At 49.5% G+C, this 13,503-nt stretch overlaps 1 protein-coding gene and 1 pseudogene across 2 annotated transcripts in view; one reads left to right on the top strand and one right to left on the bottom strand.

Moving 5' to 3' along the window:
* Positions 1 to 341: 341 nt before the first annotated feature.
* Positions 342 to 662, top strand: LOC308240837 (large ribosomal subunit protein eL42-like; annotated as a pseudogene). The gene has a single exon. The product of its transcript is annotated as a large ribosomal subunit protein eL42-like (transcript).
* A 2,270-nt stretch (positions 663 to 2,932) lies between these two features.
* ARHGAP31 (Rho GTPase activating protein 31) overlaps positions 2,933 to 13,503 on the bottom strand; it is a 111,630-nt gene continuing 101,059 nt past the window's right edge. Inside the window, exons 10-12 of the mRNA XM_080656811.1 lie at positions 11,962 to 12,534; positions 10,983 to 11,263; positions 2,933 to 9,855 (exon numbers count right to left, since the gene is read on the bottom strand). Of these exons, the coding sequence (XP_080512937.1) occupies positions 7,432 to 9,855; positions 10,983 to 11,263; positions 11,962 to 12,534 (3,278 nt within the window). The 3' untranslated portion in view covers positions 2,933 to 7,431. The remainder of the gene's footprint in view (positions 9,856 to 10,982; positions 11,264 to 11,961; positions 12,535 to 13,503) is intronic.

Genomic DNA, 13,503 nt, shown 5'->3' with positions numbered 1-13,503 from the left:
TGTGGCAAAGGTGATGGGTGGGTTTTCCTCAGGAACATTGAAGTCATCCAGAATGTGGAGGGACGAGGCAGAGAGGAAACAGGAAGCCTGTGCCAAACTCTTGGAAATCTGGGACATTGACTACATCATGGCCACAAAGAATGGTAAACGTTACAATAGCTGGAGGCCATACATTTTGGTAAACAGATTTTTGTATGAGATGGAAAGACACAATGGTACAGGAGTGGGAAATGAGAACATTTTAGCTCTTTGTAGTCTGTGTAACCTGGGAAAAATGTGCAACCTTTTTGTTCAGGTAAAGAAGGTTCCTCAGCTTTTCCCTGCCGATAGCGCTCGCAAACATGGTGAACGTTCCTAAAACCCGCCGAACTTTCTGTAAGGAGTGTGGCCAGCAACAACCCCACAAAGTGACACAGTACAAGAAGGGCAAGGCTTCTCTGTAAGCGCAGGGAAAGTGGCATTACGACAGGAGGCAGAGTGGCTATGATGGGCAGACTGAGCCGATTTTCCGGAAAAAGTCTAAAACTACAAAGAAGATTGTGCTGAGGCTTGAATGTGTTGAGCCTAACTGCAGATCTAAGAGAATGCTGGCTATTAAGAGATGCAAGCATTTTGGACTGGGAGGAGATAAGAAGAGAAAGGATCAAGTGATCCAGTTCTAAGCTTCATATTTTGTTTTATTATATGACAAAGGAGAGAAGGGCTCCGGAACAACTGTGGGAAAGATGAGGAGTGAGGGCAACTGTGAGGCCAGTTGGAGTAGGAGGGAGGGTTTTCAGGAGAGGGAAGCAGGAAGGGAACCAGGGAGTGTCGAGAAGAAAAAGGTATTTAGGGCAGTAGTGAAGGCTGACAGGAGCAGGCCTAGGAAATGTGATGATCTAAATGGAATATTGTTACCAAAATACTATTATTTTTATCCCCTTGACTGTGACATCTTTCACTGCAAATATCATCAGCTTGTGAGCCTGGGTTGCATAATTGTTTTCCTAAAAGTCTCATTTTGACATATTGAGTATCCCTCTCCCCCTTTTTTGTGATAATCTATGCCAAGATAACAAACTTTTGCTTTTTTAACCTCAGAGCATCATTAATCACTCAAATGAAAGACTAGGTCCCCTTGATTGACTCAGATGATAGAAAAATTGAGTTCACTTTGGTGTAGGTGGATCTAAATTTAAGCTGTGGAGTTTTGAGAAGCAATAGATTTTCTTTTCTTCTCACTTTTCAATTACAATAGCCATTGGCTTATACTGGGTATCTTGGGTGACACGTGTGATTGCAACTATAAGAGAGTGAAGTTGCAAATGTTGACAATTATTAAGAGGTAAAACAGGAAAAATTTACTAAATAAAATCATCAGGCCTACCCAGAATGGCTCAGTGGTTGAGTGTCAACCTATGGACCAGGAGGTCATGGTTCAATTCTGGTCAGGGCACATACCCGGGTTGTGGGCTCGAGCCCCAGTGTAGGGCATGCAGAAGGCAGCCGATCAATGATTCTCATCACTGATGTTTCTATCTCTCTCTTCCTCTTTGAAATAAAAAGTATATATAAACACACACACACACACACACACACACACACACACACACACACACACTAGAGGCCCGGTGCCTGAAATTCGTGCAGGGGTGTGTGTGTGTCCCACAGCCAAGCCTGCACTCTCCAATCTGGGATCCCTTGAGGGATTTCCGACTGCAATCTCACAATCCATGACTGCTGGCTCCCAACCCCTCGCCTGCCTGCCTGCCTGATTGCCCCTAACTGCTTCTGCCTGCCAGCCTGATCACCCCCTAGCCTGATCAATGCCTAACTGCTCCCCTGCCGGCCCGATTGCCCCTAACTGCCCTCCCCTGCCAGCCTGGTTGCCGCTAACTGTCCTCCCCTGCAGGCCTGGTCACCCCCAACAGGCCTCCCCTTCTGGCCTGGTCACCCCAACTGCCCTCCCCTGCAGGCCTGGTCCCCCCCAACTGCCCTCCCCTGCAGGCCTGGTCGCCCCCAACTCCCCTCCCCTGCTGGCCTGGTCACCCCAAACTGCCCTCCCCTGCAGGCCTGGTCCCCCCCAAATGCCCTCCCCTGCAGGCCTGGTCGCCCTCAACTGGCCTCCCCTGCAGGCCTGGTTCCCCCCAACTGCCCTCCCCTGCAGGGCTGGTCCCCCTCAACTGCCCTCCCCTGCAGGCCTGAATCCCCCTCAACTGTCCTCCCCTGCAGGCCTGGTTGCCCCCAACTGCTGTCCTCTGCTGGCCTGGTCAGTCCTAACTGCCCTCCCCTGCTGGCCTGGTCACCCCTAACTCCCCTCCTCTGGCAGCCTGTTTGCCCCTAACTGTCCTCCCCTGCAGGCCTGGTCACCCTCAACTGGCCTCCCCTGCTGGCCTGGTCGCCCCCAACTGCCCTCCCCTGCAGGCCTGGTCCCCCCCCCAACTGTCCTCCCCTGCAGGCCTGGTTGCCCCCAACTGCTGTCCTCTGCTGGCCTGGTCACCCCTAACTGCCCTCCCCTGCTGGCCTGGTCACCCCTAACTCCCCTCCTCTACCAGCCTGTTTGCCCCTAACTGTCTTCCCCTGCAGGCCTGGTCGCCCCCAACTGGCCTCCCCTGCTGGCCTGGTCGCCCCCAACTGCCCTCCCCTGCAGGCCTGGTCCCCCCCTCAACTGCCCTCCCCTGCAGGCCTGGGTCCCCCTCAACTGCCCTCCCCTGCAGGCCTGGTTGCCCCCAACTGCTGTCCTCTGCTGGCCTGGTCACCCCTAACTGCTCTCTCCTGCAGGCCCAATCACTCCCAACTGCCCTCCCCTGCAGGCCTGGTCCCCCCAACTGCCCTCCCCTGCAGGCCTGGTTGCCCACAACTGCCCTCCCCTGCCAGCCATCTTGTGCCGGCCATCTTGTGTCCATATGGGGGTGGCCATCTTGTGTGTTGAAGTGATGGTCAATTTGCATATCACCTCTTTATTAGATAGGATAATCATCAGGACTTTGCTGTGAAACCATACTTTGAAGTAATAAAAAATGACATCAAACAGAACAAACTAGAACAATGGGCCTGATGCACGTAATGCCCTTTTCCTAGCATCGATTTTGATGACCCCCGTGTCCTCCTCCATTTCATAGTGCCATTATAAGTATTGCATTTTATATCATTTATTAGAGTACATTTTAAAAGCATAACAATCTGTTTTAATTACACATAAATGTCTCTATGGATAGGTTTAATATATTTTTTAATAGAAAAACATTTTGATTATATCTTTGGAAACATATTCGTCAAGCTCAACAAACAGGCTGAAATCATGTTGCTTTCTAATAAACTCCTTTGAAAAAGTGCTTTACCTTGCAGAATTAGACGCCAGGAAGTACTATGGCATTAAGTTATTGCAAAGCATTGTGATTCATCCAGTAAAATGCATGGCTATGTACGTCATGAATTTCTTTTATTTAGTTACATCCTTCAGCCTCATAGAGAAGTGATCCCTGCATTTGCTGATGAACCTCCAGGCTACTAAATGATCTACTGTGTGCCAATCAATCTTTGGTTGTTCCCCAATTTTATCCTTTCTGGACTGACACTGATCCCAGGCAATTACCCTTCTACAATCTCCCGTTCCTCGTGCTAGCTCCCTCTTCTGACCTGACTTCGCTAGAAAAGGTGTTGAAAAAGGACATGTTCTTGGTTATTCCACATTTTGAGCTGATCTCCCACTGGAAGTACCTAAAAACATACTCCTGGCAACACTTAACCCCAAGATTCATATTGTCATCAGATAGGACAGGCGGAATCTAGCTCTAATCAATCCTGGTGGGAACTGGACCAACCCTGAACCTCTCCTATTCCAATCCCAGATAAATGAATCATGTTCCCCAGTACTTCTTCAGGCAGGAACCCACAGCCTGTGTAGACAAATGGCCGTCCCACCCAATTTTAGTCAAATGTGATCATCATGTGCTAAACATTAGACATGAAAGTGACAGTTTATCTTGGACCTCTAACTTCATCATCATCAGGAGTTAACCCATTCTATGACTATGGAAGTCCCTAAAACCACTCTCAAGGAGAATGGAACACTGGTGTTACCTTGCATCAACAGGACTTCACAACCCAACCAGCTAAGACCACGCAAAATCTCAGAACCATTTATTCATACTTACTACTCTCTAATTTTTTTAAATGATCAAAGCAAAAATCTCAGCGCCTAAGTGTCTTCCCTAGTACTTTCAACTGGGTTTGCAATTGTGTTTAATTTGATGACAGTCAGTAGATAACTTGAACACTATTAACAATCCTATTAAAAGATGCTAGTTACTACATTCCCCCCCCCCCTTACTCTTTAATTTGTTAACTTAATGGTTTTAAATTTTGCTCTTGGTTGTTTATAGGAGGTTTCATTTGCTACCATCTTGCTCCTCTTTTTCATTAGACTTCAAGGATTTAAGAGTTCTAAAGGTCTTGATAAATGTTGGGAATGATGCTTACATTTTTTATTTCCCCAGAATCCAGAATTTTTCATAATCAGTATCTTGAATTTTAGGCTAACAATACCTTAATGGGGTTCTTGGTCAGGTCTCTTCATATTCCATGTGAAGCATAGAATAAAAACCAATTCCCTTTTGGAAAAAAAAAAAAAAGTTGGCCTGGGAAGGCCATTTTGCAAATAAATATAGGTTATTACCTTCTTAAAACAACCATTAACACTGAAAGAAAACACTTCAAATTCAACATTTAAAATCAGCCACACCCATCTAGAGGACTGATCATGGAAATAGCCCTTTGAGAATTTGGTTCTGCAGCCCTTTCTGGGGCACTCTAAACACAGCAGCACATCTCCTGTCCCTCCCCTGGATGGGCTCTGAGTCCCAGCCAGCCATTCTCAGGGGGTTTAGTTTTCAGTCCGAGTGGGTGACCAGATAGGTAATTCAGGGCATTTTGAGGAACAATTTCAGGAGTAAAATATAATGTTTTCATTGCATTGGAATGGAATTTCCTCAGTGCCAGGCTCGCCCAGGCCACAGGAAGATTATGAACATGTTCTGATAGTTGACAGGCTGGGTGTTAGTCAAAGGAGAAGCCCACACTTCAGCGGCGGGACCCTGAGAAGTGAGTCAGCTCCCAAGGCCTTCTGGAGTGACTGGGGAGGGAAGCCCATAGTAGGAAATATCTCCAGACAGTTGTCACTGTGTCTCAGGATGACATCCACATGCCCACCACGGCTCCTGAAGATGATGCTACCAACGAAAGATGTCAGTCTCAGGAACATGGCAGCCATTCAATAAAGCAACGTGGGTGCCGCAAATTGAACTCACTTGCTAATATGTAAATAGTGGCTTCTCAGCCTGTGTCCAAGTAAAAATATAGCTCCTACATGTTACAAACACAAATGTAAAATAATCACAAAATAGTTTCAATATTTCATCACTCGGCTCAGAGTTCTGCTGGAGAAGCAAAGTGTAGTTCCTTCCCTCTCTCGCATTCTAACTGGGACACAGTCTTTATCAAGGTGTAGAAACCACTGTGCATTGAGATTGCTATGAAGCCTACCCGCCCACATTTTCTGATAAGGCAGGAATGTACTTCTCAAATCTCCTGAGCATGGCCTTTCTCATCTGTCACCATTATATTGCTTCACCTTGCTTCCCTGAGGGGCAAAATGCTATACCCTAGGACTCTCTCAGGGGTTGACATCTCATTGGCTGTTGGTCTGACGTCTTGCTCATCTAGTGAGAATGCAAAGACACTGACCAAAGACCTATTGACTGCTCCCCCTGATCACTCATCCCAGTGCCTTGAAAGCAGAAGCCATCAGCTGGCCTGCCCCTGCTATAGACACTTACCCCTGCTATAGACACCGGCTTAGAAGGTATAGGACAAGGTTGCCAAACTGTAAGGCTTACCAGGGAAGAAAGGAGAAAGGAATATGTATCTGTTGCCGGGCACCAGCTTCCAATTCCTCACTGGAGGCGGTAACTTGAGTTCATTTCCTACCCAGCTCAGCACTGGCCTTGGTTGTGAGGTCTGCTCAGAAGTACTGCTGGCCCTTAGAGAAATTTCTGCAATGATTGTGCTTCTGGACAGAGCTCAGCCAGATGTGAACCTGAGAGGAGGTACACAGGGCTAAAAGTAGGTCTATTTTTCTTGTTTCACAAACAAGATAGTTGTCTTAGAAGGTTTGAAAGTGTTGATACCCTGGTGGGTTTTGCCTTGAGAAGGGCTCCTATGAAGCCCTTTTCGGGGGAGCACCAAAAATCTGCCAGCAGGTTATATTAGTTCTTTCTCTCTCCAGCTGAAAAGGAAAGAACTATTTGAAGTTCTAAATAACTGACAAAATCAGGTTGGTTTATTGCTTCAGCTTTTATATAGACAGGAGAAGGGCAAGTTTGAGTGTCTAGGGTGGGTGGTGGATGAGGGGGATTGTGGGAGGGCGCCTCAAATCTGCTCTTGAGCAATGAAGGGAGAGGGAGGAAGGAAGGCATCCACTGGCTAAAATGAAATACATTTCTGAAGGGCAGCTGCCATCGAGTGGTAGGGATACCCTGCTAGGGCTCCTCCTTATCTTGTCCTGCACTCCTGTCCCAGCCCAGTGTGGAAGGAGAGTAAGCTGAGCGAGGGGTGTTTTCCGGGAATGCCCCGCCAGTTGAACACATACTGTTTGGAATGTAGGTCTGTCTACGTGTGAGGCTTTTCTCTAAGGTGACATCCTGTTTTTAGACTGTGGTATTGGAATGGAAGCAATCCTGCCCAGCCATTGGATTTATAAATCAGAGGTCAGGGTAGTGGCAGTTGGAGTCCCAAATTAATAAAAAGCCATGACCAGAAAATCTCCTTAGATTGTGTCTGTCTCAGAGTTGGCTCTTGAGTATGGATTCTGATTTTCTATGCTGGCACATGGAGCCATCTTGGGCAGGGCAGCAGGAATTCTGGGGAAAGAGCATGAGCAAATTCACCCACTGGGAGATCTAAGTGTCCGTTAGTTTGCTTTTCCAAATCTGCTCTGTTCTGGAGAGTACACTTTCACACAGCATTAAAAAGCACAAAGTAAAGAGGAGGCCTTCAAACCTCAGTAGCAACATTTTTCAACACAAAGGATCTCTCTTTCACAAGTCATTGTCACATCTAGTTCGCCACAGGAATAGATAATGGCAACGGGGGAGTAATGCAACTCACAGACCAGCCCCGGATCTCACCGGGGGCAAGCATTTCATCCTCTCCCTTATCTGACCTTTCCCACCTTCTCATGCAGACTTATCTAAATTTCATCTCTTGGTCCTTCCCTTGACCTTTCCTTTGACAAATGGACTAATTAATAAATGACCAAAAGGCTGAAGGAGGAGAAGAGGCCCAAACAAGCCTTGCCTTGGGTAACCTGTTTTTGGACCGATGATAAGTTGGCCTGTAATAAGTTCCCAATGAATCATGCGTTTTTTTCAGACACCAGCAGATGAACCGAAGTCATTCTATCTGCCTCCCACTTCTTCCATCCAGAATCACAGATCTTCGCTGGGGCTGGTAAAAACAGCTGGTTGAGGTCTCTAGTCTCTGGCCATTCTTAGGAATAGTCATTTTATTCCTAAGTGTGACCCCTTCTGGTGTGACCCATGTGTTTTCTGCCAATTCCCCACAAAGAAGGCCGGGGGAAACTGTCTGGGTGGGACTTCGGATAGGGGACAGCAGGACCTTGGAATCTGTCACTGTGGAAGAGGGAGGCGGATGGTCCATGATGGGGAAAGGAGGGCTAAATAAGATTAGGCTCTGGGGTCTTCCTGGCCTTGACCTGTGGAAAGGCTTAGAACCCCCAGATGGTCGCTCTATTTTTGAAGAAAGAAGGTTGTCCCCAGATGGCTCTGTCTCTGATGTGCGCTTCCTGCATTGCACTACTGCATCCTGGGTGGAGAGGTTAGCCAAACCTGATTCTGGAGAAAGGCTGGGTCCTTCACATGTGTGGGATGCAGTGGCATCCATGGGCAAGGACTCCTTGGCTCTTGTGTCTTGCTTTGGTTTCTCTTCGTTGGGGCTTTCCAAGGAGGAGGGAGAATCACCTTTGGCAGGTTTCCCAGAGGTCACATCAGTGGATCTAGGTTCTTCTGGGCTCTTCTCCAGAGGCTGAGCCCCACCTTCCGCTGGGCTCTGAGAGGGCAGGGGCTGTGGGATCTCTGTGTACTGAAGCTTGGGAGGGATGACTGGGACCGCCCTGGCCTGGCACATTTTGACCATGAAGGAGGTTCTCACAGCTGACACACTGACGGGAGCTGAGTTACGGCGGCCTGTCAGGGCATGAGCAACAATGTCCAGGTCCTGAGAGTCCTGGGAGTCAACCCTCCAGGGGTCGACTTTACAGTGAGATGAGGTCATCCACGTGACCTTTGGGTCTTCTGGCTCAGAGAGCTGCATTCCAGGTGAACCAAATGAGGCCACATTTTCAAACCGGAAGAGGTCAGTGATGGGAATGGCAGAGTCCAAGTTCAGGGAAGAAGGCCTATTTTTCCCCTTTGGGGGCCCACACTCAGTGCTCTTCAGCTGTAACTTTGGGGGATGCTCTCCGTGTGGGGTGCTGTCCTGCACACGAGGTGAGCTCTCCTTGCTCTCTGGTCTGGGCACACTACCTTGCTCAGTCTGAGGGCTGCTGTGTCCCAGGTGTGTCTCCAGTTCCTTTCCCTCTGCTAGGCTGACAGGGCTGGTTTCTGCTGGTTTGGGCTGCAAACCACCTGGTCTCTTCTGACTGGGAAGAGCCTCTATCCCTTTCAGGCCAGAGAACTCTCTGAAGGACCTCAGGGCTTTCTCATCCCATCCAGTAACTTCTCTCCTGGGTGACGGGGGCTGTAGCTCATCTGGATTCCTCTCGGCTTCAAGATTAGCACAGCTGCTGGAGGAGGGGCCCTCGAGAGTCCACTGGCTCTCAGCTGTGGGTTTGCTATCTAGAGAATGGCTCTGACGAAGGCTAGGCCTGTGGGAAAGCCTCTTCTCCAGCCGGTGGCACTGAAGGCCCTGCACCTGGGCCTCTTGCCCATTTTTCAGGGTGGGGGAGTGAAGAGGACTCGTCACCCACTGGGGCTCCTCCCAGGGCTCCACCATCTCGAGGCCGTGCTGGGCCACATCTGTCCCGGTGTCGTCGTCGTCGCAGTCTGAGGGCTCCTGTGTTGAATGGGCCGCATCACCCTCTCCGGGTGGGGAGCGCTCAACCTCCCTTGTTGGGCTTGGAAAACCTTTTCCATCGGGAGCAGCATTCTTTGACTTCAGCTTCTCACTCTGTCCTGGAGAGGCCTTGTCTCCCTGACAAAGACTGGGGATCGCAGAACTGCCTTTGGACTTCGGCTGGTCTACGTGTGGATTTGTCCTCGAATTCTTTGAGGAGTCTTCCCTCTCAGGGCCATCCTTCTGTAGCTGGACTCGAGGTGTCTCCTCCAGAGGCGTTGGAGGGGGTGGAGCAGGTGGGATGAGAGGAGACAGGCTCCCTGGGCCTCCCACCTCCACCCTTGCTTGTGGAGAAGCCGTCTCAATTGGAACGATTTCCAGAGGAGCCAGGCTGGTGGGGTCTGGGCGCGGAGCCTTCTCAGTCTCAGATCTGTGGAGGCTGCCGATTGTCTCTGGCTTCTCTCTATTGGCTGCTGTGGGAGTCCCCTCTGTGCTCTGTTTGGCTTGATCCCTAGCCCACTCCTCCAGAGGGGCAGAGACTGGAGCTGGGGTAGAGACACAAAGCAAGTTTCCAGGAGGCTCTGGGGCAGCAAAAGGCCTTGGACTTGACTCAAGAATGGGCTGAGTTGGGCTGACCTTCAGAGCAGGTGGTGGCAACGAGGGCAGCTCCTCCTCAGATTCAATGATTTTTAGCTCCTGTTGAATCTCAGGCCAGATCAGGGTGCTGGTCAGATCATCTTCATCCTGAAAAACATCAAGAAACTGCTTATTTAGAACCAAGGACTCTCAGGGCCATCATCCTCACTGTCTGCCAGGGACTGGAGCAGCGCCAGGCTGGGCACCTCAGCGAATAAAGGACACAGCTCTAATAATCACTGGATGTTTATTCAGTGCTTACCATGTGCCATAACATACAGTTGGCTCTCCATATCTAGGGTTCTGCACCTATGCATCTACAGGTTCAACCAACCCCAGATTGGAACTCTCTCATCGATTACATATATATATGTAATCTCACTCACGGACATTTTTTCCCATTGATTTTTAGAGAGGGAGAGACAGAGAGAAACACTGATGTGAGGGAGACACATTGATTGGTTGCTTCCCACATGGACCCTGAGTTGGGGAACAAACCTGCAAGCCAGGTATGTGCCCTTGGCTGGGAATTGAGCCCTTGACCCTTCAGTGTGCAGGCTGGTGCTCTAACCACTTAGGAACACCGGCCAGGGCTGCCTATCCCCTTTGATGCACTCCTCCAGCTCACAGAGCCTTCTAAATGCAGGACTGCTCCATGGAAAACCTCCTCGTACCTTCATCTTATGCAAGGACAACCCAAGAAACCTTGGAAAATCCCACCTCTAAAAAGTGGAAGAGGTTTAGTAAGCACTGGCATCATGCTTTAACTTCTCTAGAAGCAACAGGAGGAAGGAATGGATTCTGGAAATATTAGAGAAGGTTTTACAAACATAGACACTCTCTACCCAGGATGTCAGGAAGGAGAGGGCTGGCTCCATGAATGGTCATCATCTTTGGGACCAGGATATGACAAGCAGCTTTTGTGCTGCTTCTGGGATTGAATGTCATTACAATCGAAGGGCATATTACTGGTTTATGGTGACTTCAGGTCAGAAATATTTAGTGCTGAGTCTGTCCTAGGGAACCTGAGCTGGATGGTTATTTGCGTTATTGTAGGACCTCTGCAAAAATAAATCCCAAGATCTGATTAGAAGGTTGTCTCCTAAAATCCCTTTGGCCAACACTGGTTCTTCAAAACAAACAAACAAACAAACAAACAAACAAAACTAAGCTATTCCTAAGAGCCCTTGGGAAAAAGAGAACTATTGGTTGGACCGACAGAGGTTCCACCTTACCATCTCATGGAGAAACACCACTTCTGCTCTGGCCATGGGGCCCTCCTGCGGAGCACTGGGCTCCACCTGGCCAGCCTCTGGCGCCTCCTCCACCATCTTCTCTGGATCCAGCCTCTTCTCCAATTCACTTGAATGTTGACAGCTCAGGGGGATTTCTGAGGTTTTCTTCTCCTCTAATTGGGCTCCTGGCTCCACAGAAAGGCCTTTGCTGCATTCCACTGTCCTCGCTGCTCCTGGCCCTGGCTTGGCATCCTCCAGAGCCACCTTCTTAGGTACTGAAGCTGCAATGAGGATGCGAGTTACCAGTTGAAAGAGACTGACAGCTCATTTTAAGAGAGGCTGTTCCCAGCACAGTCACTGACCTGGACTAATCCTGCTTCCCAAGGATGGAGGGCATCCTCCCAGCTCACTGCTCTCTCACACTCTCCACCCTTCCCTCCTAGCCGTGTCCTGTGTTCAGATCCCAGAGTTGCAGACCGTCAGAGATGGGAGGTCATCTGTCCAGTGGCTCTCAACTGGAGACTACTGTGCCTCTTCCCTTCCCAGGGGACATTTGGCAATGTCTGGAGACATTTTTGGTTGTCTAACTGGGTGGTGGGAGTGGTTAATGGCATCTAGTGGGTAGAAGTCATGGATGCTGCTAAATAATCCTGCAAAGTATCGAACAGTCCCCCACAAGAAAAGAATTACCCAGGCCCAGATGTCACTAGTGCTGAGGTTGAGAAACCCAATCTTTCACTGCACACACAAGTCAATTCAGACCCTGAGAAGTCAAGTCTGTAGCCTAAGGTCACAGAAATCTGTTATCTACAAAGATGGATTGTGATTGTGATTGAAAGCTTCCTGACAGATGGTCTGGCTCGGAGCCCACAGTCTTAACCACTTCACTGCACTATCTTGCAAACTCTGTGTAAGCAAATGTGAGTCTGGTTTTCAATCTCTTGCAGTGGAATGAGAGCCCTCCCCTCCCCTGCTTTACCTGCAGAAGTCTCAGCTCCTGGGGGCTTCTCTTCAGGACAGCCTCCACTCTCTGACCCCTGGAAAGAAAACTCTTCCAGGCTGGAAAGAGACTGCAGCTCCTTTGGGGGTGTTCTGCACGGGGTGCTGTTGGTGCTGATGACAGCTGACACGTGGAGCGGCACGGACACGGCAAAGGGCTCTGAGATGTTCAGCGCCTTGCGCTGGTGTCGGGGTGAAGGCTCCATCTGGAAGAGGCTGCTGGTGAAGACGGACTTGCTGGGGCTGTCGTTCGAGGTGTAGAACATGCCCAGCATCTTCGGGGCTGTCTGCTCGCTCTCGGGATCCTCGATGGGCCGGAACACCTTCAGCTGCTCCGGTGGGGGCCGGGCCTGAGTGCCCTGGAGTTGGCTTCGGTCACTGCTCATGTCAAAGCCCCCCTCGGCCCCCGCCGGCATCCCCTCCTGGCCCCAGTCACCCTCCTGCTTGGTGAGGTCACAGGAGCTGCCAATGCTGGTCGCATGCATTTTTGCGGCTGGAATAAAAAATCCACCGGTGGCGACTGACAGATTGAAATTGCCTTTGGTTTCTTTCCCTAGTGAAAAAGCAGGCAAACACATGGTCAGCAGCCGGTAAGAGAAAGCACTGACTACTGGAAAGGCAGAGCATCCTAATGAGAGCACAGCATCCTAATGAGGAAGGCAGGGTCAGAACCTCTGGCTGATGAGTTAGGAAGCATCCTCTCATCCGCCTGCTCTGTTAGGATGCCCTGACAGGGCCACTTGCTGTGTTACATGTATCTGCTTTCAACTTTGCAGGAGAGCCGTTTCCAAAAGAAGGCCACTGCTAAGATTGCTAACCAGAGCAGTCATCCTCCAAGCATCACATGTAGATCATGAGAATAAAAAGACGGGTGGGAGCGGACAGAATGATGTTTGCTCAAAAGGAAGGGGACTAAGAGGGCAAAATAACAGAATCTTATTTTGCTTTGAAACTTATCCTTTTACGCCTCCTCTGGCAGGTAGACCAGACAGGGGTCTGATTTCCAGGCAAGGAAACAAATGCTGTTCTCAGCTAGACCTTCTCCCTTTCCCAGGCTTCCTCCTGCTGATTTGGAGGATGAGGAACTAGGAATGCAAATGCACCTAACCTTACAGAGCCAGTCCTGAGGAGTGAGTTCCTGGCAGGCTGAGGAAGGAAGACAAGGAAGGAAAGAACCTGTACGGGAAGGAAAGAAGCTGGGAGGTGACGCGTGAGTTGCCTGGGATCTGGCGCGGAATTCCCAGCCAGGTCCTGAGTGCTCTGCTGGATGTGTAACCGTAGGTTTGACATTCTCACGACCTCTCTGTGGAGAAGTGCAGTTCTCTCTCACACTGAGGGAATGGAGACGCCAGAGGTTCCATAACCTGCCCAATACCCAGGAAAGTGCTGACCTGGATTTAAAATGTTAAATTCGGTAAAACTGGGCAAGAATTGCCTCAAGAGGTTTCAAAAACCAAAGCAAATGGATGACTATAAAGGCAAGAAAATGATAAAAGTACTGAGTCAGTTTAAAAAGAGTTCA

Source organism: Plecotus auritus (assembly GCF_963455305.1).
Source record: "Plecotus auritus genome assembly, chromosome: 2".
Taxonomy (NCBI): Eukaryota; Metazoa; Chordata; class Mammalia; order Chiroptera; family Vespertilionidae; genus Plecotus; species Plecotus auritus.
This window is presented reverse-complemented; position numbering and strand designations above follow the sequence as displayed.